Below are 27,890 nucleotides of genomic sequence, written 5' to 3' on the forward strand. Positions count from 1 at the left end.
CCTTTACTTGTTGGGAGTGATACAAAGTTCATTATAATCTCTGGCAATAAGTCAGTTGTTAGAAACCCTCACGTGACCTACCTCAAAAACGAGGAAATGAATACTTCACAGCCAGTCACAAATCTCACCCACACAAACAAATGGTGCCTGGATATAGACCAAATAAACATGAAATTATAAAAAACAAGCCATTGGGGGGGGGGACAACTTTATTTTAAATAAGAGAAAGCAGTAAACATATCTAAAGACAACACCATTAAATAAGTTGGGGAAATTCACTCGGACTCTGGAGGGAAGTCGACTGTCAACTCGTTGATAGTTTGCAGGAAGGCGTCCAACTCCGCTACAGCAGTTATGTAGAGGAAAGGTAACAGTTAGTTTCAAAAACGTAGTCTTCACTTCAATATTTGAATTAAAGTGATCTCTACCTGAATGCCCCGGAATCTTTATGGGCGGCGACGGCATGGGATATGGCTCCATTATGTCTGGCTCCTCCTTGGACTGAGGGCAGGTGTTTGGGACATAAGATAGTCCGGCCAACGCCAATTGACTCAGAGGAACCACATCCGCCGGTACGCCGTGTTTCTGAAACTCTGAAACAGAACCCAAATCGAGGAGAAAATGGTTTAATGCAATTAAGACCACCCCCAAATGGCAAAAATCACACGATCTGTTTTAGAGAAATCCAAGGAGATGATTAGCGAGACTTCCGTGTTCCCCAATTAAAATCCTGGAACCCCAAACTTTCCACCAAGGAAACTTGGGTTCTTGCTCTTGTTGTTCATACATCTCAGTTAAGTGCTTACCTAGCCTAGAATACCCTCCCACTCAATTTTCTCCATTTTGCATCCAGTAAATACGCACAAGACTCCATCCATTACCCAAGCCGCTTATCGGCACTACTTAGGGTCGCAGGAGCCTATCCCAGCAGTCATCGGGAAGCTGGCAGGGAAGACACCCTGGACAGGCCGCCAGTCCATCACAGTCACACCTAGGGACAATTTAGTATGGCCAATTCACCTTACTTACATGTCTTTGGACTGTAAGGGCAACCCCAGGGTTCTAACCCAGGACCGTCTTGCTGTGAGGCGACAGCACTAACCACTGCGCCACATAAGAATCCATTGTGAAAAATGAAACTCCCCGAATAAAACCCAAGGCTAATGTGATGATCAATAGATTAAACGGTTATGGACCATGACTGCACAACAGGTACTCATCCCGTGACAGTACAGACTCCTAAGATCAGCGGTCCGCAAGTTACAAGTGAATATGAAGGAGTTGATATTACCAAGTGGGTCATATGGGATGAATTTCTCAATTTCTGGGTATTCCTCCACTTTGTTCTGAGAAACACATTTTCTTTTGATTTCCTGCAAGAGGGACATATTGTGATGATAAAGATTATGATTCAGGTGCAGGAAAAAACAAACATCTCCATATTGATGCAAGGGAGCCAATTTCTCTCCTCTGAAATTGTTCAACATGTCCTCTGACCTGTGTCTGTTTCTTCTCTGGTCCGTTTGTGGCAGGAGTTGAGGCAATCTGTTTCTTCTCTTGTCTGTTTGTTGCAGGAGTTGAGGCGATCTTGTTGACAGTCCCCAAAGCCTTTCGACCAGATTGCAGTGAGGTATTGATCTTTTTGGCAGTTGTAGGAGTTTTCAGCACATTTTCTGGGCAGAAAACGAGTTTTAGAATGTTTAAGTATGCGTTATCTATGTAGTCTATATGGGGGGGGGGTCAGTGCCACAACACTGAATAGAGAAGTTGATTAACACGAATTACACCCACATATGCTTAGTCTAGTACATTAGGCAATACAAATGAAAAAAAGAAGAAAAGATTCCATTGCGTACCTGAAACAGACTGAAACCGAGGTCCCGTTTTCAGTGCAGCTCCAAGACTTGCATTCTTTCGCTCTGCAAAGCTCATGGTGGCTATATTACCTGCATACAAAGTGAACTTGTTTATTATAGTACCAGACCAACTACAAATACAATTTACCCCAAAATAGTGTTAAATTCCCTTTGATATCCGTCTAGGAAACTGCTCAGGCTCACAGGCAAAAACCTATTATTGTCAAGGTGGAAGGCCCTGATCGAGTGATCCCATTGTATTGGGGCTTGAAATGAACGACACAATCCATATAACTTTGGTACGAGTGTGATTTGGTGGCATCTGAAATGTCCTTAATTAACCATGTAGGCGGGTAGCCAGACTGGTTACCCGGTTTTTGCCGGTGTTCCATCGGCTTTTAAAAGTCTTATTAACAAGATCATGTGGTTGAATGCTTAAAAAAAGGCATTTGTAAAGACAATTCAAGCGAGAGTTGACAAATTTACGTTACGGCAAGTGGTAAGAGTCAAACACTGCTTTGCTACCAAAGTTCATAGGCACAGACTACGACCGAGTTAACTGGGCTAGCGCCATCGTTTGCTAGCCAGACCGCCTTACTTCGATTTTAAAATTCAAGTTCTATCACAAATAAGTGTCTGTCACTACTGAGCAATGTTTTGTGGGACCCAGGGTGACTCGGCTAATGACACGCCAAGTATATGCGTTAACACGCCAGGTGTCAACAGTCTAACGTTAGCCTGAGATAGCATAAGCGTGTCACAAAAACAGTGAGGATGAACTGTCACCAAACTAGCTGTCAAACAACATGAATTAAAAGAGTTAAGCCGGCGGTGAAATAGTTACAGCAGCAGTAACGTTACCTTAAACCGTGGAGAACAGAACTTGATTAACTGACACAGACCGCCTGCTCGTTCGCTGCGGCAGTTTGTTTTGGTACGAACGTCCTTACTGGATGCTCGCGGCTTGTTTTTTAAACCACACCCGAGTCCTCCATTGGTCGCGCAGTTCGCACAAATGGGCGGTGCCTTCATCCAGTATCATTTCCATTATAGAACAGGTTTTATGTTTGAATAAGCAAAAGTAATTTGATTGACAACTTGAAAGCTTAACCCTAAACAAGCCTACTATTAAAGTGTTTGCAATCATTCAGCTCTGCATTTGTGGTGTTGCTTTGAGCAACATTATCTAGTTAACGACGCCACTGTAGTTAATTTAGCAATATAGTAATATCTTCTTCTTCGGATTTGCGGATTTGATAGTTTCCATTGGTACCCTACGACAAAAAAAGTAATGTCTACTACAACATCTAGTTTCAACGCCACTACACCAATTTGAAATAAGTTAAACATCGCCCTAACTTTGTGTGCTTTCACTCATATACTTTTCATTATATTGTTGAATATAGACATTAAGCAGAGTGTACCATGTATATACACACACTCCCCCTTAAAGAATAATTTACCTTAAATATGATATGAATCTGTGGCGCTGACCTACTACCAGATGGATCCATCAGGACAGTCGATAGGGGGAGTCAGATTGGTTCAGTTTGGTCGCTTGCCATCTTAAGAATTAATTTCCGCCGTGCTATTTCTTTATTGAATTGCGGCGCGTTACTGTACCAACAAAGTCGTTTCAAATTGATTTTAAAGTGATATAAAGAGATGTGTCGGTGGTCTCTTACTCATTAAACCAGAAGAGAACCCGCGGGAAAATGGTACATTCCTGATATAGAGCCATCTTTCAGTATCCCTCTTAGCTTCCTGGCTAGTGAAAGATTCAGTCCCACACACAACCATGGCGTCTACCGAGATAGCCAGGCAAGCAGTGAGTAGCCTGTTTTTATATCAAGGATGCTTTTCGTCATCATTAACACGCTAATTTTGGAATTTGATGATCAAAGTATTTGTCAAAAAATATATTTAGTTTAACCCCGGTATTAGATGTAAATGGGTGTAATTATGGTCCGCTTGTGATGACAAGTCTGCTTTTGACAAAGCGTAGAAATGTTTCTGCCTCGTTGGGAATAAGCCAATGTTGTATTAGGCTCACGAAATATGAGTATTTAAGTTTTTAAAATTTTTAAAATGATACACCTTAATGCTTCCTAATTGTGAAAATGCTTGTTAGCATTGTCATTGCCGCGTGTGCGCTTGATTTCTCTCATCGGCATTGGCCGTATGCTAAAAACTGTTATTTTGTGAGCCGTTGATCGAAGCACTTTGCGCTAATTCGTACTAAAGCCAGAACCGACCACCACCACGCAGTGTTACCACTGCCAGTCTAAGGCCATTCATCCTCACCGTCCCCATTTCCAGCATAGCGATCCTGCTCAGTCCCGTTAGGTTATTTAATACCCGTGTTGGTCCCGTTAGTTTCGGCCGGGCGTTGTCTGATTTAGTTGCACGGGAAATCAGAGCACAAAAAAAAAAAGAAAAAGATTCTTGCTCGTTGAGGTTATATAGGCACAGGCCTACAATTTTCTGTGTAAGAGTTACATGGATTTTCTCTTCTTGGGGTGGAAAAAGATGGAGTGGGCTACCAAACCCAGAAAATGCCCCAGAATAGCAAGGATGTGTAGTGTAATATGTTTTTGCCACTCGATGAATGAAACCGCCGTGACGCTGGCCATGTGTGACTTGGGGAAGAAAGCAGGAAGGATTTCTGGAATGTTGCACATGCAGCTGAAGAGTGGGCTATTTGTCCAGTTCAAGCATCAAACAGCTGTTCAAACCCGATTTCAGCTATCCAAGTGATTCACAACTGTCTGGTTATTTTTAATTATTTCTTTATACCAAATGTTTTTCCACGGCCTGCCTCAAAATAATGCCTTCAAACCCATACGCTACTTTCTCAAGCAAAATTGTGTTATATTGAGCCACGTAATGGTTGGGTTGTTGAGGTTTAGTTGGTTAAAACCTTTGGCCATGCTGTGCAGTTTAAATTCCTTGCTTTTCCAACACCTCATTCTGCAGTTGTAGTTATGATTAGAATACATGGACATGGAAATGCTGACCACCCACCCACTCAATGTTGGAGTAGTTAGAGTGCCTGTTGTTCTTCTCTGATAGGTTATGGAATGTACTTTTATTTTCTATGTCTTTCTCAAATACATTTATGTGAGATGTTTTCAAATGAACAGTACCATCTTCTGTGTGTGTGGGTGTGTGTGTGTGTGTGGTTTTGAACTCTCAGCAAGCAGACAGTCACTATACAGGAAACCGGAAATGAATCTTGAGTCTGTAACTCAACCGTTACATGATTGGTGGAAACTGGTTCCCATTTTATCACTGAATAATAGTCCATATGACATTATCAAGTTGAGAACATAACTTATTCAACGTTAGACCCAACTGTTTGCACGTTAATAATATTAAAAGCAAAATACAGCAAAAATACAAAATAAAGTCAATAGAAATGTGCTAGTCACACTATGATTAATGTCATTGCAAGTGTATGTAATGTTTGATAAATACGGATGTATGTCTGATAAATATGTATGTGTAACTTTTATCTGCAGGGAGAGGGTGCTCGCGCTGTCCCTCTTTCAGGCCATGTTGGCTTTGACAGCATGCCTGACCAACTGGTTAATAAGTCTGTCAACCACGGCTTCTGCTTCAACATCCTCTGTGTTGGTGAGTATCACATGTCACACAATGCTTTTGCTCTACCCTTACAAGATGAAATGGGAATTATTCATCTCTGTGTTTGTGAGGCTTTTCCATTAGATGTAAACCATCTTACTTTGTGTTTTGCCTACTTTGATCACTTTTGACTGGATCATGTTTGACTGGTATGGATTACCTGAAAAAACTGTTGCCAGGTATTAATCTGTCATGGGTTCAGTTAGGAAATGTTGTGTCCATTTCTTAGTCATTTAAGAATATACTTTATTATTTTTCGTTTTATGAGCATCATTTTCAAGTGCAGAACGTTACCTTTTGTTTTTATAATGTTTTGGTACTGTCTGCCACACCTTGTCAAATATTTCCATGTAGTAAATGTGGTAGATAAACAAAGCAGAGTGTCTTCAGACACCCTGCTTTAAAGAGCAAGTGAAGTGTCCCCAGAACAATTGAAATGAAATTGAGTGGCCAGAATTGGTCTTCCTTTGTCTGCTCTCGGGTGGTGGTGGTGGTGTGGTGTTTTTCTAACCGCGCCTACTTCTGTGTAACTTTATGTGTGCAAAAAGGAAGAGGTGGAGAAGACTTCTGTACTCTTATACACACACCTAAACTCCTTACAAATGAGTTAGCATGTCATAAACACCTTTTTGCAAACTTAAACATGCCTGCACAAAAAAAGAGAAAGAAGAGGGAAAGCAGTGACAACTCCGGTCGAAAATGAACTTTAATCACAAAAAAGAAAGGAATAAAGCAAATTCAAACTGATTATTTTGGTAATGTCCTTTTGTAGTGTACCATGTTTCTGTAGTGCAAAGCAATACATTGAGGTAAATTGCACACTTATATGTTCTATTTCCAATACTAAGTTGCTTAGTTTCAAGATGGGATGGAATCGGTGTCCCCAGGTGTTTGTTTGCCATGCAAATCAAAGAAGGTTGAATCAGTTCATCTGGATACAATGTTTATTGACAGTTAAGTTTCATCCCTCATCTGTGTGACATCTTCAGTCTAAACTGACTGCAGGTATCCCCACCCTTATAAACAATACAGTTAGTTGCAGAACGACCGAAACCAATTGTCAGTTTCTTATGCAAATATGGGCGTGACCATTAACAAGAGTTTCAATGGCCATGTGTACTATTCACAGAGGATTTGGGAATATTTCCATCACAGCATTGTAAGATGGTCCCCCCATCCAGGTTGGTCGTTCCCTCTTAACATAGATGGCCTCTTTAAGGGGGGGGGGGGGCTAGGAGTACATCTGTCACCATTTTACAATGCTGTAATTGCAAACATTCCCAAATCCTCTTTGAATAGTACACATGGCCATTGAAACTCTAGTTAATGGTCACACCCATATTTGCATATGAAACTGGTCGTTGGTTTCGGTCGTTATGCAACTGTATTGTTTATAAAGGTGCGGATATTTGCAGTCAGTTGAGACTGAAGAGGTCACTCATATGGGTGATGAAACGTATCTGTCAATAAACGTTGGTCTCCAGATGAACTGATGAACCTTCTTTGATTTTCTTACCTGGATTATTGAGCATGCATAAAGACATTGCCATGCAAATGTTGGACACTTCGCAAAATGAAAGCATGCAGGTTTTGTGGAGCATGGCTCTGAACCAACCTCCAAATATGACAATTCTATCTGTTCAACTTTCTGGATGGGGGATCCACATGCACACTGGAGCCAGTTTCAGATGTATTTTATTGCCATAATTTAGTATTAATGTTTTCAGTATCTTGTGTCTATGCACTCGATTTGGAGTGATTCAGGGAGATGCAGGAACCAAGCAACATCTTTGGTTGCAGTCTGCAAATTATCATGTTTGGGTCACAAAGCCATCAGTTGCGTAATGCATAAACATTACCTGAGGCCTTGAACTGTGATGTGCTGTATTTTTTTTTTAATTCTTGATGTTGTCAAAATTTTTACAAGTTCGGATGAAATACATTAATATGTCTTTTTTAAGTCCTATGACAGACATTTCCTCAAACAAGATTGCCATATTATTTAATTATTTTTAAGGGTTTGATTGAAACCAATCCTTGGGACATTAGGCTTTTCCCTCACTCTCAATTTGAAACTGGATCTCTTCCAAATGAGACGTTTCCAAGTTGTGCTAAAGATGGAAAAACTTCTTCACAGTGACCTGTGGCGCATTCAGAAACAGGAAATGGGAGCAAAGAGACTGGCTCTGTGTTTTCCACAAAAGCCCTCCCAGCAAAACATTTATTGTGCACTGTTTGGATGTTGGCTGGTCTCTTAGTATGCTAAGAGAGTAGATTGTGTTTTTTTGAGCAAAAATAGGTTAACTTTCAGGATGAGCAGGGTAACTGATTGAGTCAGCTGACACCCTCCAACTGTAAATGGATGTCAGAATGCATCAGTCCACCAGGGAACCAGTGGCCTGCTTCTTCCTCTGTTAATGTGGAGCTTAGATATCAAGTGGTAGCATTTGATTATTTGTCTGTTATCTGGAGTAGCTAGGTAATGTTTCTTACTTAATGCAACATCATATTGTAACATTTCTTACCATGTTTCTTTGTTACATCAAGTATTTTTTCTCAGCTATAAAGCAAATGAATATAGACTGACAGATTAAAGTGGTGAAATTTATGAGGGAATAAATTGTATTTGTCAGTGTTATTTACATTCTGATGGTGTATAAATCCACAGCTATTTAACCATCTTAACATAACCGATTCTGTAATGTTGGGTGGTGTCAGGTGGTTGTAGATACAGATCATTCAGATGATTTCATCCAAAATAACAAAAACAGCAGCTGACTGAATAGTGCTAATCCAGCTGCACCGCACAAGAGTTGCATGGTACATGCCTCATCAAATGGTGTGTTTCTCTCTGTGTATTTCTCAGGGGAGACTGGTCTGGGGAAGTCCACCCTAATGGATACTTTGTTCAATACCAAGTTTGAGGGTGAGCCCACACAGCACAACCAGCCAGGAGTTCAGCTCAAATCTAACACCTACGAACTCCAAGAGAGCAATGTGCGCCTCAAACTGACTGTTGTCAATACTGTAGGCTTCGGAGACCAGATCAACAAAGAAGACAGGTGAAGTGACTACCATCTTTTACATTTCTCAAGAAAGAATAAGGACATTTCTCCACAAACTCATAGAAAGATCAAAATTACATTGTTTTTTTAATGAACTTCAAGGTTGCACACATTTTAATCGTAACATTAGTGTTATGGGTAGTGTTTTTTTTTTAATTTAGATTTGAAACCCTTCTTTCTACAGTCTTGGTGAAACGAAAGTTCTGCTGTATCTTAATATGCAGGTTTACTTTTTTAATGGGCAGTAACAATTCATTTTGTGCTGAGGAACATTCACCCCTGTCCACTTTAATCTTGACAAGTTTCCCTTGTCTATTAACCTGTTAGGTCATACCAAAAGCCTTACAGTGTGCAAGTCATTGGTGCAGTGATTTGAGCGTTCCCCAATCGGATTTGGCCCGCATAGCAATCCAATGAGTCTGACCACTTCAGGATGTGGTCTAGCTTATTGGATAACAATAAAAGCAAAGTCCTATTCGGCAATGTTCAGACCTGCCTAATGAATGCATACTGACTGACATGACCGAATGATAGAAGTTGCACTAGGGAGACAGACATGATAACAGCTGAGCTTTGAGAATCTGAGAATCTGATCACGCCAACACTAGTGGACTTCCTCTTTTTGTCTTTAGCATGCAAGTAAGCCTCAATAGTGTAATGTTCCAAAATTGACTGCACAATAGAGTCCTGTATATCTCTAGCAAATCATATGTCAAAATGTGTGTTTATCAAAGACCCCTCTTGCTTGTCATAAAAGATGGAAAAAGTGACTGTGAGAACACCTGGAAATATTCTGGGTCTCGGTAATTTCTTCAAGACGAAATGTACTAAGGTGTGAGAGGTCAAACTTAAAATGAAGTCCATGGAGTCAGTCGCTAATCATTTTAAAATAGAGAACTCTCCATGTCTTATGGCTAGGTACTTGGTATTTTTCAGGGTCCTTGTTTTATGAGAGACGTTTTAGCTCACAAATGGCAAGAATAGCGTATATGAATTCCTAAAATAAGTAATATTCACCTTGACTACATTCCCCTGTAATAGAAACAATTTTTACATCGCTCACTGTGAAGATCTCCTTGGTTATTATAGTCTATTTGATGTCAGATAGAATGAATGCAGTGCTATTAGATTTTGCCCAGGAGACTGTGTGATAACACGGGGTATCAGCAACCTTTTTTTTTTTATCCCCAGATGGGGTTTTCTGATACCTAAATCCACTAAAACACTTCAAAACATAAAAGCGAAAACAAAACTATAAGACCACCTGATAAATACTGTCTTTCAGTAACAACGGGCAACCAAACATCATGATTTTGTGGTGGATTTAGTGTCGGATTAAGTCAGCCTTTTCCAGCAATGGGACTCATGCCATTCAAATGGGGAACTATGTAGTTTTGGTAACATAATGCTGGTTTAATCTGGTCACAGATCTCAAATGCTTCAAAGAGAGTTTTTTGAAGGGTTGGGGTCTGGCTTTTTATCCTCTTTTTTCCGACATTTCAGAAGTTTCAATTCCCTTCCTTGCATTGCACAGTTTATTCCCTGGGCTGCCTTGGAAGGAGGTTTCTATCTAGAATATTCCACTATTGTGAACAATAGGACACTCTTGTTCCTGATGTTGCCCTCCAACATCTGATGATGAACTCTTCTCATCAGGATGATGTCATGTGAGCTATAGTTCTCTCAGGCCAGTGAAGTAAAGCCTAAGTGAAACATTGTGCTAGTTGCAAGACTCCTCTAAGGTTCACACTTAAAAACCTGTATCAAATTGTGGCTCGCAGACCAAGATGTCAGCCAGCTACATTTTGCATAAGCACATACAGTCGCAGTCATGGAATCAGCCACTGAAAGCCAGAGGGTTTCATGTGTTTGTGCGTGTGTTGGTGTTGTGTGTGTTTGCATTCACCCAATTCTGGATGAAAATTGGTTTGGCAGCAGTGTTCCTATTAAAACCTAATGTGGTCTATGAAGAGTACATTTGTACATCTTCTGTTCTGATGGATGATTTTCTAGTAAAGCAAAGGTTTTCTGTGAGTTCAGCAGAGTCTTTACATTTACATTGAAACTTACTCACTTATCTCTTCGCTTCAGTCACTTCACATTTAGAGAACAAATTACCATAAATCCTTCAGCAAGGGGATAATGCCTACGTTATAAACGATGTTGGCTCATAAAGTAGAGTATTATGCAAAGCATAACTTCTGTTTGACCAAAGTGGATGTGCTAACAAGTGGGTTAAACTGAAGTCATGAAAATATATAACTGTACATGTTGCACTCAGAAGAATCCTGCACAAACCTTCTTTTGTTTTCATGAGCTGTTCTCTGTCCCATTTGGTATATGTTTAACAATTCAAACTTGCCTTTCTTTGACAGCTACAAGTCCATTGTGGAATTCATTGATGCCCAGTTTGAAGCCTATCTGCAGGAGGAACTAAAAATCAAACGCACGCTACATAACTACCACGACACACGCATCCATGCCTGCCTGTACTTTATCGCTCCCACGGGACACTCCCTCAAATCCCTGGACTTGGTAACCATGAAGAAACTTGATAGCAAGGTGAGAAAATGCGCCCTAAATCACAGAAGATATCTTTATAACCATTTCTGGTAGAACTCATTTGTTTATGTGGATTGTGGGTGTGATTATCTCTCTGAGACAGGTTCATTCTGTACCATTCCACAGTTAGATATCCTGATATTTGGTGTCCGCCAATAGTGCTGCTTGGAGTTCTGAAGTTAATTCCAATCAATTAAAACTAGTGTATATTCACAAAAACAAAATGGCCCTTTACAGTTTGTCAAATAAAATGAGCAAAACGTTTCTTTTTTTTTGTAACCTATCCTTTTCTCTACATTTTTTTACTTTCACATTTTGCAACAGTTATCGTGGTTCAATAATGTATCTCGAAGGATATCTTCCTTTCACCACTTACACACACACTTGATTAAATCAGTTGGCTGGCGCATTGTGAGTGTAATGTTTTTAATTGACGGACAGTTAATAAATGTTGCTTCTACTTTTACTTACTAGACTAGTGGGTAGAAGGGCAAAGCAGAAAAGCCCTACTGAAATCCTACTGAACAAGGACACACATTGCAGGTCATAGATATGAATTCACTGGTGCGATGTTTGTTTACTGTCGGCTGCATTTAATTTCTGCAGCTGTTCTAGATATGGGTCATAAACTTCTGTGCCATTTTCTTGCATGCAAATAGGCTCCTGCATTCATTCTGTGTTGGTGTAGGTCAGCTGTGAAATGCAGTCGTCTAGGTGACTGCTGTCTGCTTTTTCTGAGGTCGCTTCCCGAAAAGGCATATTTGCATAGACCCCCTGGCCTACAAACAATGAACCGCCTCACTGTTTGCCAGGGCAGCTGTATCCACCTGCAAGCTCTAGCAATGGCCCGATCCAGAGCAGAGCCTGTCCCTGTGTGCACGTTCAGCAGGCAGTGTTGTATAGTGAGTGTTTGAATTAGAGCTGGGCAGTGTATCGACACGATATCGTGACATGAGACTAGATATCATCTGGGATTTTGGTTATTGTGATATGGTGATATAACTTACATGTTGTCCTTTCCTGGTCTTAAAGGGTGCATTACAGTAAAGTGATACAACCGTCTATCTTATTAGACTGTTTTTAACTGAGTGAATGGATGCAACTGAGTGAAATGAACAAATAAATGCCTCTGCCTGCATGGTCATCATATCCACATTACTAATGATCATCCATCCAGCCATGCATTATCCAAACTGCTTATCCTGCTCTCAGGGTCGCGGGGATGCTGGAGCTTAACCCAGCAGTCAATGGGCGGCAGACGGGGAGATACCCTGGACAGACCGCCAGGCCATCACAGGGCTGACACACACACACACACACACACACATTCACACCTAAGGACAATTTAATATGGCCAATTCACCTGACCTGCATGTCTTTGGACTGTGGGAGGCAACTGGAGCACCCGGAGGAAACCCACGCAGACACGGGGAGAACATGCAAACTCCACAAAGAGGAAGACCCGGGACGACCCCCAAGGTTGGACTACCCCGGGGCTCAAACCCAGGACCTTCTTGCTATGAGGCGACCGTGCTAACCACTGCCCCACCATGCCACCTACTAATGATAATTTTTTTCAAAATATTTTTGTGAGTGAATTCTGTGGAATTTGATTTTCCTACAGCAAAATAAATTCTCAAAGTCGGCACTTGTAGAGTGAATATTTCAGTTCGCCTTAATCTTGCAATTATGGGCAAGGGAGACCAGTGAGTGGTGTACAGTAATTCTGATGGACTGGCTACTCGAATGTAAAGGAGCAATTCTTTTTATACAGTGAAGAGTAATCTACATAGGATGTAATTTAAATTGACTGGATTGTATCAATTTCATTCACGATAGCATGATAGACTTACTGGGTCCAAAAGCAATATGAAAACAATGTAAATGAATTTACATTAAATACCGTCGAGTTTGGCTTGAGACATAAGATGGCGCTTGTTGCATCTACAAGAGTAGCTAGCATATAGACAGGGCAATCATCTCACAAGACGATGAGAGAGGAAAAGTCTTCTCGGAAGTAATTATCAGCACACATGCAGAGAGATACTCAGAACTTGGTGCCTTCCTGTCTGAAGGAAAGCCCTTGATTATAATGAAGGGGAAAAAATATGCGTCTACAGTAAATATTGTATGAAAGCACAAATAGTGGTCACCAAAATGTTGTCACATTATTAACACTGAGGTATACAGTAAAAAAAAAGAAGTGATGTTTGATTTTGTCTGTATCGCCCAGCCCTATTTTTAATCTGCACCGGGTTGCTGACAGTGATTGATCAGTACTCACATTATTAAATATCATTGTCATTAGTGTTCCCACAACAGCTGTGTTTAATAGTGACTACTGGTCAGATGGGCCCGACAGAGTGCTGAGAGGTTTGCAGAGGGAATGTTGAGGGATGAGTGGGTGGCAGGGCACGCTGAAACAGTTGGTGTTGTGTAGGAGTGAACGGTTGGGGGATGCTCCACTGATGCAAAAGGGATCTCTTTTGCCTGATCTCTCTTTTCTTTTTCTTTTTGCTTGCTGTCAGTCTCTATTTCTCCCTTTTTTTTCTCCACGGGGACCACACCAAACATGGGTAAAGGAAGTGTTGGTATAATCATTGGACTGTTGACAATTAAAACCATGTTTGGCGAGCTTTTATAAGAGATGTGAAGCATGCGATGGAGAGGCCTCCTGCCCTCTGCACTGAGCTATTTTTGTCTTCATTTTTAAGGCTGTGTGATTTTTCTGAAACACACGTATGGCTGATTTGCAAACTTCCCTGAAGCTAGATCTAGGCCTAGACCTTGTGTAGGATACAAAAAGAACCACAACATCTTGAGCTTTTTTTTTTTCAACAAAACTGTTTCTCATACCACTACCAACCCTGGGCATACAAAAAAGAAGAAAAAAAAACAGACCAGAGTGTATGCATGTGTGTGTGCATGTGTGTGTGTGTGTGTGTGTGTGTGTGTGTGTGTGTGTGTGTGTGAGTCCATCCCATACTATTTATATATTCTCTCTTGACCAGATGTTCTCTAGTTGTTCCAGGAGTAGCAGCAAGTGTGAGCTATATGTGAGGTGACAGTGTGGTTAGCCAGTCAAGGTTAACCCATTCATCATATCCGGGTTGACTGGATGTGGCAGATTGGGCCTCAGTTAAAGTCAGTAATGTTAGTGTGTTGGCACAAAATCCCTGGACTTTACAGCTTGGTTTACCTAACAGCAGTCTATTATCCTGGGCATGATGTAGGGGAGATGTGAAGGCAGAGGTTTTTGGACAAAAGACAAGAGTAATTGCTTTGCAGTGTAATGGTTGCTTTTTAAAACATGTCATCCACTCTCCCAAATTTAGACTACACAGACTGAGAAGTGGAAAATAGCAGCCAAAAGGCAACTCAGCGCCACTCCTTATTTAGCATATCTGTAAGCATTACTGTCAACACTGTCTTTGTGTCATCCTTTTATCCATCAATATTTCCTACTGCCCAATCACAGGTCAACATCATTCCAATCATCGCCAAATCGGATGCCATCTCTAAGAGTGAGCTGACCAAGTTCAAGATCAAAATCACAAGTGAGCTGGTCAGCAATGGGGTCCAGATATACCAGTTTCCCACTGATGATGAGACGGTGGCAGAGATCAACTCAACTATGAATGTGAGGCTCAAAATGTTCTTTCTTTACCAGTTGTATATTTCAGTTATTTCTGAGGCCACCCGTTGAACCGTAACATGTTGAAATTGACTTTGCCCCAAAGTCACAAGCATATATTTCCGTTTATCCATATATGAAAGAGAGGTGAAGAACTTTAAGATAGTGATGCTCAGTTTACACAGTTTCAAGTTTTAGTGTTGAGGAAATACAACTGAGTTCATGACATCTTGTTTATGTGTTGTCTTTATGCATGCTTAATAATCCAGGTTAGCCAATCCCAGAAAGGTGAATCAGTTCATCTGGACACTGTTTAGTGGGAGAAACATTTCATCACTCATCCAAGTGACTCAGTCAGTCTCAACTGACTGCAGGTATCCCCACCCTTATAAACAACACAGTTGCATAACGATCGAAACCAACTAAGAGTACATCTGTCGCCATCTTACAATGCTGTGATTGCAACTATTCCCCAATCCTCTATGAATAGTAAGTATGGCCGTTGAAACTCTATTTAATGGTCACGCCTATTTGCATATGAAACCAGTCGTTGGTTTCGGGTTGTTATGCAACTGTGCTGTTTATAAAGTTGGGGGATACCTGCAGTCAGTTGAGACTGATGAAGTCACTTGGATGAATGGTAAAACATTTCTCCAACTAAATGTTGTGTCCGGATGAACTGATTCGCTTTCCTGTGACTTGTGTTTTTGTTTTGTTTTGGGGTTTTTTTTGTTTTTTTTTTGTTTTTGTTTTTTGTTTTTGGTGGGGGAAGGGGGGATCCCCCCCCTTTTCTCCCCAGTTGTATCCGGCCAGTTGCCCCACTCTTCCGAGCCTTCCCGGTTGCTGCTCCACCCCCTGTACCGACACATGCGCACATCTGGCTTCCCACCCACAGACACGGCCAATTGTGTCTGTAGGGATGCCCGACCAAGCTGGAGGCAACACGGGTATTCGAACTGCGAGCCCCATGTTGGTAGGCAATGGAATAGACTGCCACGCTACCCAGACGCCTGCTTGTGTTTTTTTGATATTAATTATTGGTGCTCATGAAGTCATAAACAACATGTGATATTGTAGCAAGAGAAGCGCCATCTGTGTCTTCTCTGGAGGTCAGGAAGTCACACCACATGGGGAGTGACGTGATCAGAGCAGCACAGTCTGATAGCTCACACTGCAGGAAGTCGGCTATGTGGGAAAGGGCATTGGTCATTCGGAGGAAAAGCATGAATTTTACGTGACTGTAAAACCCTCCGGTACTAAATTGTAATTTAGTGGATATGTAAATACAATTTGACTTGACTTGAGTATTGTTGACTGGTTCGATTTGACCTCCATCTCTCAGCTCTTGCTCCGTTTGTCTTTCCTGTAGCCCCCCCGTAGACGGCCATTGACCCACCACATCCTTGGGTTCTATAAACAGCATGGTGGTGTCCTTCTTGCTGAGCTTTATTCGTTGTTAGATTCCACTGCAGTGTGTATACTCAACCCTACCACTACTACTTTTGGCTGCTCCCGTTAGGGGTCGCCACAGCAGATCATCCGTTTCCATTTCTCAATGTGTGTACTCAATCCTGCAAACTAAAAAAAAAAAAAAAAAAGGTTTCGGTAAAACAAATAACCTTGTTTATTGTAATGAGAGAGAGACGAGTGTGGCATCCCGTATACAGTGCGTTTCTTTCTGCTCCACAGGGCCATTTGCCATTCGCTGTAGTGGGGAGCACAGAGGAGGTGAAGATCGGGAACAAGATGGTGAAGGCACGGCAGTATCCCTGGGGAACGGTGCAGGGTAAGCTGGGAGTCACAATCCCGTAGAGGAAATGAGAGGGAGATCCCTCCCTTTAGGACCGCTGCTGACCTTACCACTCACCCCTTGTTGGCTCCCAACAGCAAAAGCATATGGTTGAGGTTTACCATTCAAACAAGAATAATGTAAATTGCATTGCACTTGTCTAAAACATTGAAATGAAGCGTTTCATGGTGTGAATGCACTGAAAAACGCAAAAATGGTTAACAGAAGAAAATGAGAAAGTGGTGAAAATGAAAGACATTGGGTACTGTCTCTCTCCCTCCTCCATATGACTGGATAAGGGTGGGGGTGAGAGATAGGCCCTGGTTTTGGTTGGAGGCGATAGGATGAAGGTAGGCTACAACAGTGGAGTGGAAAGAGAAGCGCCATTACCACTTACATAATATGTATCTGCAGCCCTCTCCTTGCTCTCATGCACTATGCATTAGCTTATGGCAGCTTTTAACAGTGACTGTAGCTGTTTATTGCAGAGATTTTGAATATTGCCATCACAATTGGTTTATCATGGACACAAATAACATGTCCACTAATGTAGTTTACCAATGATTCTGTGCTTAACGTCACATTAACACTATTCCTTTGCAGCACAAAAAAGTAAAATTTAGATGGTTTAGTATTGATCAGTACGATACTTCTGTTCTGCTATATCCTGGCATATCTCAGCTGTTGTCTGGTTCACTTATCTAGTATGTGTCTGTGTGTAGGAAGGGGGGGAGGGGAGTTGTGTACAAAGACTGGGCAAACCCAGCACATGGAGTTTAAATACAATCATTATGACCTGAGGCTTTTTCTGACATTGGGCTCTGTGGTCTGTTGGCCTGTGACAGTCTCTCTCTCGATCTCTCGCTCTCTCTCTCTCTCATAGACATGCTACAGTGTGTAAACAGTCTTCTGCTTTGTGTTTTTATGCCGTTTACAGAAATGGGCCCATGAATCAGTCTGTGTAATTATGACATATCCAACTGATTAGCTTTGATGTTACATGTGAAAACATTCATTTGTGCCAGTGTTATCCCCTGTGAAGCCCTACAATCACTGTAGACATTTTTCTTTCAGTCTTAAAGCTTAAATAAGAACTTGTTTTTAGCACGTCTCTGCTTACTTACATTTAGAAAAGGATAAAAAAAGTGTAGATTTAGAGAACTGTGATGGTGGTGTGGGTTAAATTGATGGTGGCAGTGCTGTAGTAGAACCCCTTGTCCCAGTTTCTCACAAGTCTACCCAGAAAACAATTTTTCATTTTGGATTTTCCTCCTTTTCCTCCCCCAACTGTACTTGGCCAATTACTCCACTCTTCCGAGCCATCCTGGTCGCTGCTTCAGCCCCTCTGCCGATCAGGTGAGGGCTGCAGACTACCACATGCCTCTTCCAATACATGTGGAGTCGCCAGCCGCTTCTTTTCACCTGACAGTGAGGCGTTTCACCAGGGGGACGTAGCATGTGGGAGGATCACGCTATTCCCCCCAGTTCCCCCTCCTCCTGAACAGGCGTCCTGACCGACCAGAGGAGGTGCTAGTGCAGTGACCAGGACACATACCCACCTCCGGCTTCCCACCCGCAGACACGGCCAATTGTGTCTGTAGGGACACCCGGCCAAGCCGGCGGTAACACCGGGATTTGAACCGCCAATCCCCGTGTTGGTAGGCAACGGAATAGACCGCTACGCTACCTGGACGCCCTTACCCAGAGAATTTAGTTGGCTAATGCTGCTGTGTGTTGCCACATATTTTATTGGTCTAATACGCTGGATCCCATGTTCGTTGCATGTTTGATCCCCCCATATTAAGCAGCCAATTCAGAGGGCTTTGAAAGTAATGTGCATTTCCCTTAGAAATAAAAAAAAGTATAAACAAAAAGCAGCCATGCGATGCATCACTTTTTTTTTTTTACTTCATCATGAGGACAAGCCTTTCTACCCTCCTAGACCCATACTTACTAACATGTTTTCAGCTCAGAAAATGTAGAGAAGGGGTTAACTACCCCACTAACAGATTAGCAGCCATGTATCATGTTGTATAAATTGGCATTTGTTGTTGTGATCTCTCTCATAGTGGAAAACGAGAATCACTGTGACTTTGTGAAACTGAGAGAGATGCTGATAAGGGTGAACATGGAGGACCTGCGAGAGCAGACACACACACGCCATTATGAGCTCTATCGCCGTTGCAAACTGGAAGAGATGGGCTTTAAGGATACAGACCCTGATAGCAAGCCCTTCAGGTAGAAGCCTGTGGTCTACTTTCTCACAAATTGACTGTGGCACTTTTGCCTAGGCATTGTAGGGATCAAGAGACAAATTCAGATCAGTCTGTCAGCACTTACTGTTTTATTCTCCTTTACATACCTGGGTGCGATTAGACTTTGTAAAGTCTTGCATTACTCAACATAATTTTGTACAAACTATGTATGTTGTTTACCTAGCACTGTCTACGAAGTTGTAATATTGTAGAGTATAACTGACTCTTCACTGCTTCATTGCAATTTTCACACTAGGCCCACTCCTGTATTCACAAACAACCACTTGCCAACAGCTGAGGAAAATTCTCTGTTGTTTTCAGTTTTTGTATCGAACATAAATGATTCTAAACACATTTACCAAAAGGCAAAGCTTACACAGTTCACAGCCCTGGCTGTTTTGGCAATATTTCAATGCACCTTGAAATCACTTTAATTTAGCCACCTAAAACTGCAATTACAGTATGGGATTGTGTAGAATCTGTACCTTTAATGTTTCAGATGTTTCTTCTTGTGTTGTGGGTGTCACTTCACTTGCCTCTCTCTCATTTACTGTATTGGGTTTCCCACTAAATACCTCCCTCTTAACCTTTCATCAGTTCTCCTATCATCCTTTTTTTTTCATTATCAGTTTTTCTTTGTGTTCCTGCCAAATAGGTGTTCATTCCAATGAAAATGATCACGCCCTTGTTATTTTCACATTGCTCATTTCATTCATTCTCCTTCCTGTTCCCCACAGTCTGCAGGAAACGTATGAGGCCAAAAGAAATGAGTTCATGGGCGAGCTGCAGAAGAAGGAAGAGGAGATGAGGCAGATGTTCGTCCAGAGGGTCAAAGAGAAGGAGGCTGAGCTTAAAGAAGCAGAGAAAGAGGTATGTATAATCATGTATTTGTATTTGTATGTGTGTGTGGACCTGCTCACCGTTGTGTGGGCTTATTTGCATATTTGAAGTCTACCATGACCTGAATTGGCATGTCAATCACTAATTTTTTTTGTCCTTCAAAAGCTGATTTGAGCTTCTATTTTGTCCAACTCATGAGTTCTACTCCCTCTGTCACTGCTGTATAGTTGCACGAGAAGTTTGACCGTTTGAAGAAGCTTCACCAGGATGAGAAGAAGAAACTAGAGGACAAGAAGAAAGCCTTGGATGATGAACTCAACATGTTCAAACAGAAAAAGACTGCTGCGGAGCTCCTGCAGAACCAAGCCCAGCAGGCAGGGGGCTCTACCACACTCAAGAGGGACAAAGAGAGGAAAAAGTAAGTGTTGTCCTCCTCTGTGTTTTTGTCCTCACACAGGTGCCTAGCTACATACCTACCACCACTTGTATGAAGGTTGGAACAGCTTGGATACTATGAACTTAAGAAGAGCAAGACTCACCCGTCATTACTTTGGCAGTCCAACATGTTTAGAAGCCATGCCAAGTTAACTTTTGAGCACTATTAACAATAGAATCTCTTTGGTTCAACCCTTGACCTTACAGGTTTGTAGTGGGGTAGCACGTCAATATCTAGCTACAATTACCAATGTGTGTATAAAGTGTTTTATGTCTCAAACTTAATGTCTTTTTAGGCCATATGAAGTGCATCAAACCTCATTTCAAATATGCAGCCGTATGCTGACAAAATACATGCTCATAAGCTCTCTGTTCACTTTGCATACTTTGCATAAGTTTGGTATGTCCCACTAATATCACCAAGCACTAAGTGGTTTCTTTCTCACTACTTATTAATAATCAGCTTTAGCTGACCCTAGTTATTATCATTTTTGTGGAATGTGAAGTATGTACCAGGTCTGTCCAACTATTTATTACCTTCTGCTCTTCAATTGTGAGAGGTGGAGAATTTTTTTTTTTTATTCTGTATGATGCCACTAAATATAAATGATGCTGAATTTACACCAAGCAAGGAATGGTTGTGAAAAGAAACCAGAATATAAAGTCATTGTAGTCCAAAGAGGGACAGAAAATGGCTTCTTGGTTGTTAGAAAATGTTACCCCCCAACAACAACTAAAATATGTATTTTCTTATCCTAAGCCATTGCATTATTTAGAAAACAAAAATATTTGATATTAAGGCCTAACAGTACCTTAAGGTGAATGAGACCTCTTTTTGAGGTCTTGTTTTATGCATGCTAATTGCTACATGGGAAATATATTGGCTAGCCATACACATTTTACAAAAAACCCTCCTTGTCAGTCTTTTCACACAGACACTGACTAGTTCTCTCTTCATGTAAATCCAGCAAACAGATTACCACATCTACATAACCTCTGATTTTCAGGATAGGCCTGACATTGATATAGGTCTAATATTCAGTGATGACTCCCTCACCCCATTAGATTTGGGTATGTAGGGCTATATCTTAGTGTTTTTCTTGTTTGTATTGTATCTTAGTTAGACGTGGGGCTTTGTCTAGAGCATATGTTCCTTCAGTATGGTTCCCAAGCTGTTACTGACATTGTTGGTTTTGCCATGTTGGTAATTACTCCTGGTTGTGTGTTCAAGCTGATGTGACCCTTCCCACCCATTAGAAAGGAAGAAGACATTTTGCACTGAGAAGGTTCTCTTTGATTTATATTTTCCTTTTTTAAAATATTCAATATATAAAGCCTTTTCCTCTCTTACTTGTGACTTGACATTCATATTTTTAACAGGGTGGCTGTGGGCTCTTCTTCTCCTCTGTTCACATTGCCTTTGCGTCACTGTTCAAAACTAATGTCAACACAAGTGAGCCCAAATGTGGCTTTGCGAGTTTTGAGTCTCCTGTTTCTAAAAAACATTTGTCCGTGGTAAATCTTGAAGCACAAATCTACATTTTCCTCAGTAGTCATTGGGTACTGCATGTTGAGCTGATGTGAATGCACCCTTGTAAATGCATGTGTCACCTATGTTGCATCCATAATGTTTTCCAGTTAACTCATCCTGCTCTTGCTGTATGCTGCATGTGACATCTCTTCTGGTAAGACTTGCTCCTTGATCTTTCCAGCAGCAGTCAGGAAATTTATCTGTGAAAGATATTAGCCACATGTTCATTACAGTGCAGTGTATGTACAATGTAACCAAACATAAATCACAGAGCAGGAGATGCTTGCAGTAGATTAAAGAATAATCCAAAGAAGCTTTGATATATTTTAAACCTTTTCTCATGTACATTCGCATATATTTTTATGTCCCGATTATTGAAGTTGTATGAATAAATTCTCTGCAACACGGTATGAAAAATGGGGACGGTAATTTAGGTATTTGACAGTTTATTACAGGCCTTTATTACTCATTGGTGACATCTGCTGCAGTGGTAGAGTTGATCATACCCTTGAGTTGGCAGTGTTTGTGGTCTCTGTGCCAACTTCTAAATCACTGGCATAATTACCACCCCTCCCCTCAGCTCCACCTTCGCTGCCACCACCCCCATTTGATATACTGACCCATCTGTCCCCTGAATCCACAACAATCTGCTTTTGTGATCCATCCAAGTCCTTCGCTGCCCAGCCCTGCTGTCACACAAAGAAGCATTCAGGGCATAGCAGAGTCTTACAGGGTCACAGTACTGCAGCCAGCAGCATCATTGCCCCTCCTTATCTATAAGGATGATAATGTTTTGTTGATCCCACAGCCATATGACTACATTCCCTCCTCCTTGTGCAGATACAAAAGCCAAATCCACATTGAGATATTTGATTTATTGAGACTCATCCACAGGGGAGGGTATTGGAGGGAAGGGGGGAGAAGAAAAGGCATCTGTCTTGCAGTTTGTCAACTCCTCAGCCTAAGCACTGTTTAAAGTGACTAAAACATGCTGCTTCCCAAGCTAGTGAAAACAGACTTGAATGACATTAGTTTGATAAACAATTTAAGCTTTAGGACCTCTTTAGGGGAAAGATTTGATGTAAAGCTGTATGTAGTTTATATTGATTTCATGGATTCAGCCCATCTTTACCAGTTTTTATAAGAATATGGAAGAGTCGTACATGTATTGTTGCTTCAGCTGATTCATCTAAATGTGGTTGCTCTGTACACTCTGGAAGCTGCTTTCAGTTTAAGTGCCTTTAATGCATGTTCTAAGCATACTGTGACTAATCTTAATGTGATATAAATGTGATGTTACTGATGTAAAGTTGTGTGTAGTGATTGTGTTTTAACTCCAAGAAAGCAATAACAGCCCTTCTCTCTCGTTTCCAGTTCAGGATTCCTGTAGAAAAGTGCCCCTCTCCTCAGCCTGCTGTGAATGATTTATCACCCCATCATCCCTGCAGTGCCCTCATGCCCCCCCACCTACCTTATTACAACCCTACACATGTCCCTGGTCAGTGGAAGAACCCAGCCATTACTGTCCATGGAATTATTTTTTTTACAGAGACACATTCCTCCTTTTGTTTGTTTGTGCTGACTGATGCTTGTCTTTCGTATGTTTTTGTACAAGCCGTTATTCAGCCCCCCTACCTAAGGAGAGTCCTTTAGTCCCTGTTTACACCTGGCATTAATGTTGACATGTGTCTTGGGTGATCCGATCAAAAGTGGATAGCTCTAAGTACAGGCGAATGCACTGAAGATGCACTGAGGACGCATTGAGAGCCGATTGTTCAGGCCCCATTCGGAGGTGGTCTGGGCCGCATATGGCCACATTCTTTTAGCAGTGTGTACACAAATATCTTCCTGGCCACATTCAAGGACCACCTACTCAACTGACGTCCTTTGCGTAAGAGGAGGTATATGTACTCATTCGCATGCCAATGGCGTCGTAATAAAGTGCAAAACAACAAAGAATTGCACTACTTTTAATTTCCGGCGGACTAGGCACCACGGGAAGTGCATTGCTGCTTGCCGTTGGTTAAAATAAACAACACATTTCATCTTTGCAAAAGAAAATGATGTATTTATTTGCATATAGAGTGGGGAAGTGAGATCTGATCACGGTCACTCGAGATGCATGTGGAGGCACATTTTAATGTCAGTATCTTTATGCATGCTCAATAATCTAGGTAAGAAAATCAAAGAGGGTTGAATGTTTATTGACAGATACGTTTCATTACTCATTTAAGTGGCCTTTTCAGTCTAAATTGACTGCAGGTATCCCCACCCTTATAAACAATACAGTTGATTTTAATGCCAGGTGTGAAATGATGTACTTAGAGCTGTCCACTTGTGATTGGATCACCCAAGATGCATGTTAATGCCAGGTGTAAACAGGGCCCCGGTCTCTCTTTATCAATGTGTTCTGTTATTCTTTGCATGAGCGTGCTTTTAACTTCAACCTACATGACTACTGTTGTGATAGGTGATGTGTGGAGGCTAAGGTGAAACATGCATCAACTAGGCAGGCCCCTATTTGCAAACCGGGTTTTGGTAAATGGGTTAGATTAGACAGGGAAGGAAATAATAAAGATTAAATGCGACTGAGCCGCTGTTCGTGTCGAGCTGGATTGAAAGTAATTGGTGCAAATACCTTTTATCTAGAAAAAAAACCCGATTAGGATTGGAGCCCAGCCTGGTCTGACAATCCAGTGTCATGAGACCTGAAAGAATTGAGCTGTTGACACTGTTGGCAGAGTGAAATACAGTGCAGCCACAATTGAAAGGTGAAAAAAGTCCCATATGCTGTGTCCAGAATTAATTCAATAATTTATTATTTTCCTTATTCATTATAACAGCTTTTTCAGAAAAAAAATCTACTTGCAAGTAGTTAACAAATCTACAGCCGTGTTTTATGTTTTTAAATGAAACATGGTTAATATTACATAGTTATCAGTTCCGTTGTGAGATTTTCTTTCTACAAGATGTTTAGATGTTAAGAATCAGTAAAAAGATATCCTTTTCTATGGCTTGATTTTAATGCCTACAAATGGCTCAAAGGAGCAATCTGAAACTAAAATCTAGAAAATATTGAACTCATGCATCATCAGTTTAATGTTAAAAAGTTGATTTTCATTGCTGATTTTATATATTGATATTTATTGATCAGAATAAGCACTCTTCTTGGTTGATGTTCATATTAGCCTTACACATCAGTAGACGTTAATCTCTTCTTTTCACCTCCTCCCATACCTTATTCATCGTCATGTGCCATGTTCATACTTGTATTAGCCTTCACATTTGCACTTTTTCCTCAAATGTGATTTTTTTTTGTGTGTGTGTGTTTCTAGTGCAATTGTTACTTTTTTTTCACCCTATATGTTTGAAGGCATATTTTAAGGTATTTAACCTAGTAATATTCCTGCAGGGACCGATACTGTGTTTTTTTTATCAGTGTTACACACACACACACACACAACAACAACAACAACAAAATAAAGGCCAATTTTCACAAAATATTGCAATTGTGGCCATAGTCATTGTGTTTTATCAATATTGCAATATTCTTTATTTGGTGCTTAATGACTGAGACTTTTTTGTGAACAGCTGTATTTCTTAATAGGAATGATTATTCCAGTTGGTGTCCCACATTTGAGCCACTATGTTTTAAATGTCACTGCTGATAATCTGTTTTAACGAGTTCCTCTACTTGTTTATTTGAATCTTTAGAGGACTGTGGGGTTTTCAAGGGAAGTTTCTTTGAGCCTCCCTTTGCATCTTCAAATATTTTGCTCAGAAGTGTTTGTTTGTACTCAAACTTTATTCAAGTGTATTTGTTAGTTTGACGTGTTGAAATGGAGAACTTTGAGGAAATCGTGGGTCCTTTCTATAGGCTTGAAGATTGTTCAAAAGGGTGCCGTCCTGACTGTCAACCCACAGCTATTTTCTGATTGTTTTGTCACTTTGGAACCACAGGAAGTGGCAGGGTGAAAATGTACGTCATCGGGTGTGCCATTCCCTCCTTCCCTAATCCCTCACTCACTGGTCTGTGTGTATTCACTTTTCCTTTGCAGTAATCCCTGGCTCTGCACTGAGTAGGTCCTCAACCCTCGAGCTTTGCTAAGGGACCAGCCTTTGTGGGTATTGAGTACTGCACTTGTGACAAGAGGCTTTCTGGACCCCCGCCTTTCTGGGTTTCTTAATCACAATTATCTCTGCATTAATATGTGTTAACAAGATATAATTTGTTTGTGTCTGTATTTCACAGATGCTCTAACCCTAATGTGCTTTCTTTGCGATAATTGTGCTCCTTTGCGCAGTTTCTGCTTACTTGTCTACCAGTGCTGTGCGGCTGTGGCGGATCTCATGACTAACAAAATCTTACTTTCTACTTTCTGAAGAATGCGATTTTTTTCCGTTTTTTTTTTTTCTTTTTCTAATTTCTGAGATGAGATTGTAAGTGACTATTTTTGCCTATTTGAGATGTCAACAGAATATAGACAGAAGCAGTGTCATTTGATAGTGTTGGATAAACACAGAAGCTGTTGAAGTGTGTTAATTTTTGGATGAAATTGAGCAGCATCAGAAGTGAGCAACACACTGTCATCATGACATGCTGTCATCGTTTTAGGCATACACTAGCATTGAGTTTTTGCCAGGCGTTACAATGAAGAAGCTTAAACCTCCTCTTGCTGTCTGATGTCACTTGCGCTTCTCAATCTGACTCGTGAATGGCAAAACACAAAAAAAAAACTGAAGCACTTCTGCTTGGGCATCTCTTCTAACCTGCAATTTTCCCTTTCTCTTTCTCTTTCTCTTTCTCTAGCTTCTTTTAATCTGTTTTGGCCACCTGAAGAGGGGATTGCAGCTTCAGCAAGAACTAAGCACCCTATACCTCTTCTTGTCTCTCTCACTGCATAAACACTTTTAAAAAAATTTTTTTTAATACTCCATCTCATCTGATCTGTTCAACATGGCCTTGTGTGGACTCGCATGGTATTTTTGACCACCTAATCAAGCTAATCCAAGCACGTTGAGGAATCCTGTGAAATTGAATGCTGAATCGTCAATTCTGTCTTTAGCATGTATAGAGATGAATGTTGTGGAATCAACAGTTGACAAAAAGTGGAAAATCAAATAAATAAATAAATAGATAGATAGATAAATAGGCTTCTGTGCTGCTCCATGGTGTGCAGAATGGATATTTTATCAGCAAACAAAATTGCAGTGTGACCTGCACAATGCAAAGCCTTCCATCATTACAAAATTTTACACGCACAGAAAAAACACACCTGAAAAATTAAGGCTTATTCACCTAAAAATACAACATTGAGAGGAATGGTAACTCACTTTAGCATATATTATATGGTTTATTGTAATCCCAGAAAATTGAATCAGTTCATCTGGTCACATCTGTGTCCCGATGAGCTGATTCAACATTCTGGGCGTTCCTTACCTGGATTATTGAGCATGCATCAATACGTTTTACTGTAATGACATTTAATGTGTGTCAGTTCAGTTTGAACTGCAATACCCAGTCTCTCTGGTGTGCAGGTAACTTTCTCAAATCACTAACTTATTTTTTTTTCTTTTTTATGTCAGAAAAATGCATAAGCCAAAGCAATATTCATATCAAATTCATGTCAAATTCCTCATGTGGGTGCACACTTGGTTAATAAAGTTGATTCTGATTCTGATATGAAGCATTTAATTGGAGAAACAATGCCATCTCGAGACTCGTGCTTGAATACCATGGAGGTCACATTTAATGCCCTTTACACGTTGTGCTTTAACAAACAGCAGCCTTCTTTGTATTTTGCATGCACTCTCCTTTATTTGTTACTTATGATCATCACTTGTGGTCATGACTTGCCTAGTATGTTGTTTTGTCCCTTAATAGATATGTTTTTCTGGTCTATTTCACATCTATCGCTGTACTATTTAATTGTTGCATATTATTAATGTATATTTGCACTGTCTTATAATTTCAGAACCCATTTTGCCAAATATTACAATGAGATGGAGTTGAATTGAACCCCAGATAGAGAAATACTCGTGCATTTATATAATTTATAAGGATATATTTTGTGTATTGAAGTGGAGACTTGTTTATGAAATATGATCTTTGGACGTGACTTTCACAGTAAAAGTATCATTTTGGTGTCAGAAATTGCCATACATTTTTCTAACATCTGCCATCACCTCTTGTAGTCATATACCCTTCCACACTACAAATTGCTCAATATCTTATTGTAGTTTGATTCCGTTGATGTACATTTTCAATAAAAAATGGT

General features: G+C 40.7%; 2 protein-coding genes across 9 annotated transcripts; one reads left to right on the forward strand and one right to left on the reverse strand.

Annotated features, from left to right (window-relative positions):
• Nucleotides 1-193: 193 nt before the first annotated feature.
• Nucleotides 194-4,410, reverse strand: pttg1 (PTTG1 regulator of sister chromatid separation, securin). Of its 3 annotated transcripts, none has more exons than XM_056272875.1 (6): nucleotides 4,161-4,410; nucleotides 1,857-1,946; nucleotides 1,498-1,673; nucleotides 1,292-1,373; nucleotides 429-593; nucleotides 194-343 (listed from the first exon to the last, which is right to left on the reverse strand). In XM_056272875.1, the coding sequence occupies exons 2-6, from the start codon at nucleotides 1,930-1,932 to the stop codon at nucleotides 276-278; spliced, it is 567 nt and encodes a 188-aa protein (XP_056128850.1). In that variant the 5' UTR covers nucleotides 1,933-1,946; nucleotides 4,161-4,410; the 3' UTR covers nucleotides 194-275. The 3 variants fall into 3 exon arrangements, with proteins under 3 accessions (XP_056128850.1, XP_056128695.1, XP_056128772.1); XM_056272720.1 differs by lacking the exon at nucleotides 4,161-4,410 and adding an exon at nucleotides 3,542-3,651; XM_056272797.1 differs by lacking the exon at nucleotides 4,161-4,410 and adding an exon at nucleotides 2,718-2,799.
• septin6 (septin 6) lies at nucleotides 3,636-27,890 on the forward strand. 6 transcript variants are annotated; one of them, XR_008812419.1, is made up of 12 exons: nucleotides 3,636-3,684; nucleotides 5,378-5,492; nucleotides 8,368-8,563; nucleotides 10,942-11,128; nucleotides 14,607-14,768; nucleotides 16,452-16,548; nucleotides 18,621-18,789; nucleotides 19,544-19,676; nucleotides 19,874-20,064; nucleotides 21,339-21,367; nucleotides 22,987-23,110; nucleotides 25,671-27,890. XR_008812419.1 is itself a non-coding variant. In XM_056300915.1 (11 exons), exons 1-10 carry the CDS (start codon nucleotides 3,655-3,657, stop codon nucleotides 21,361-21,363), a joined length of 1,305 nt encoding a protein of 434 aa, XP_056156890.1. In that variant the 5' UTR covers nucleotides 3,636-3,654; the 3' UTR covers nucleotides 21,364-21,367; nucleotides 22,987-27,890. The 6 variants fall into 6 exon arrangements, 4 of the variants coding, with proteins under 4 accessions (XP_056156890.1, XP_056158071.1, XP_056157737.1 ...); XR_008813438.1 differs by having other exon boundaries at nucleotides 21,313-21,367; nucleotides 22,987-27,890; XM_056300915.1 differs by having other exon boundaries at nucleotides 22,987-27,890.

This window comes from Lampris incognitus, chromosome 1 (assembly GCF_029633865.1).
Source record: "Lampris incognitus isolate fLamInc1 chromosome 1, fLamInc1.hap2, whole genome shotgun sequence".
Classification (NCBI taxonomy): Eukaryota; Metazoa; Chordata; class Actinopteri; order Lampriformes; family Lampridae; genus Lampris; species Lampris incognitus.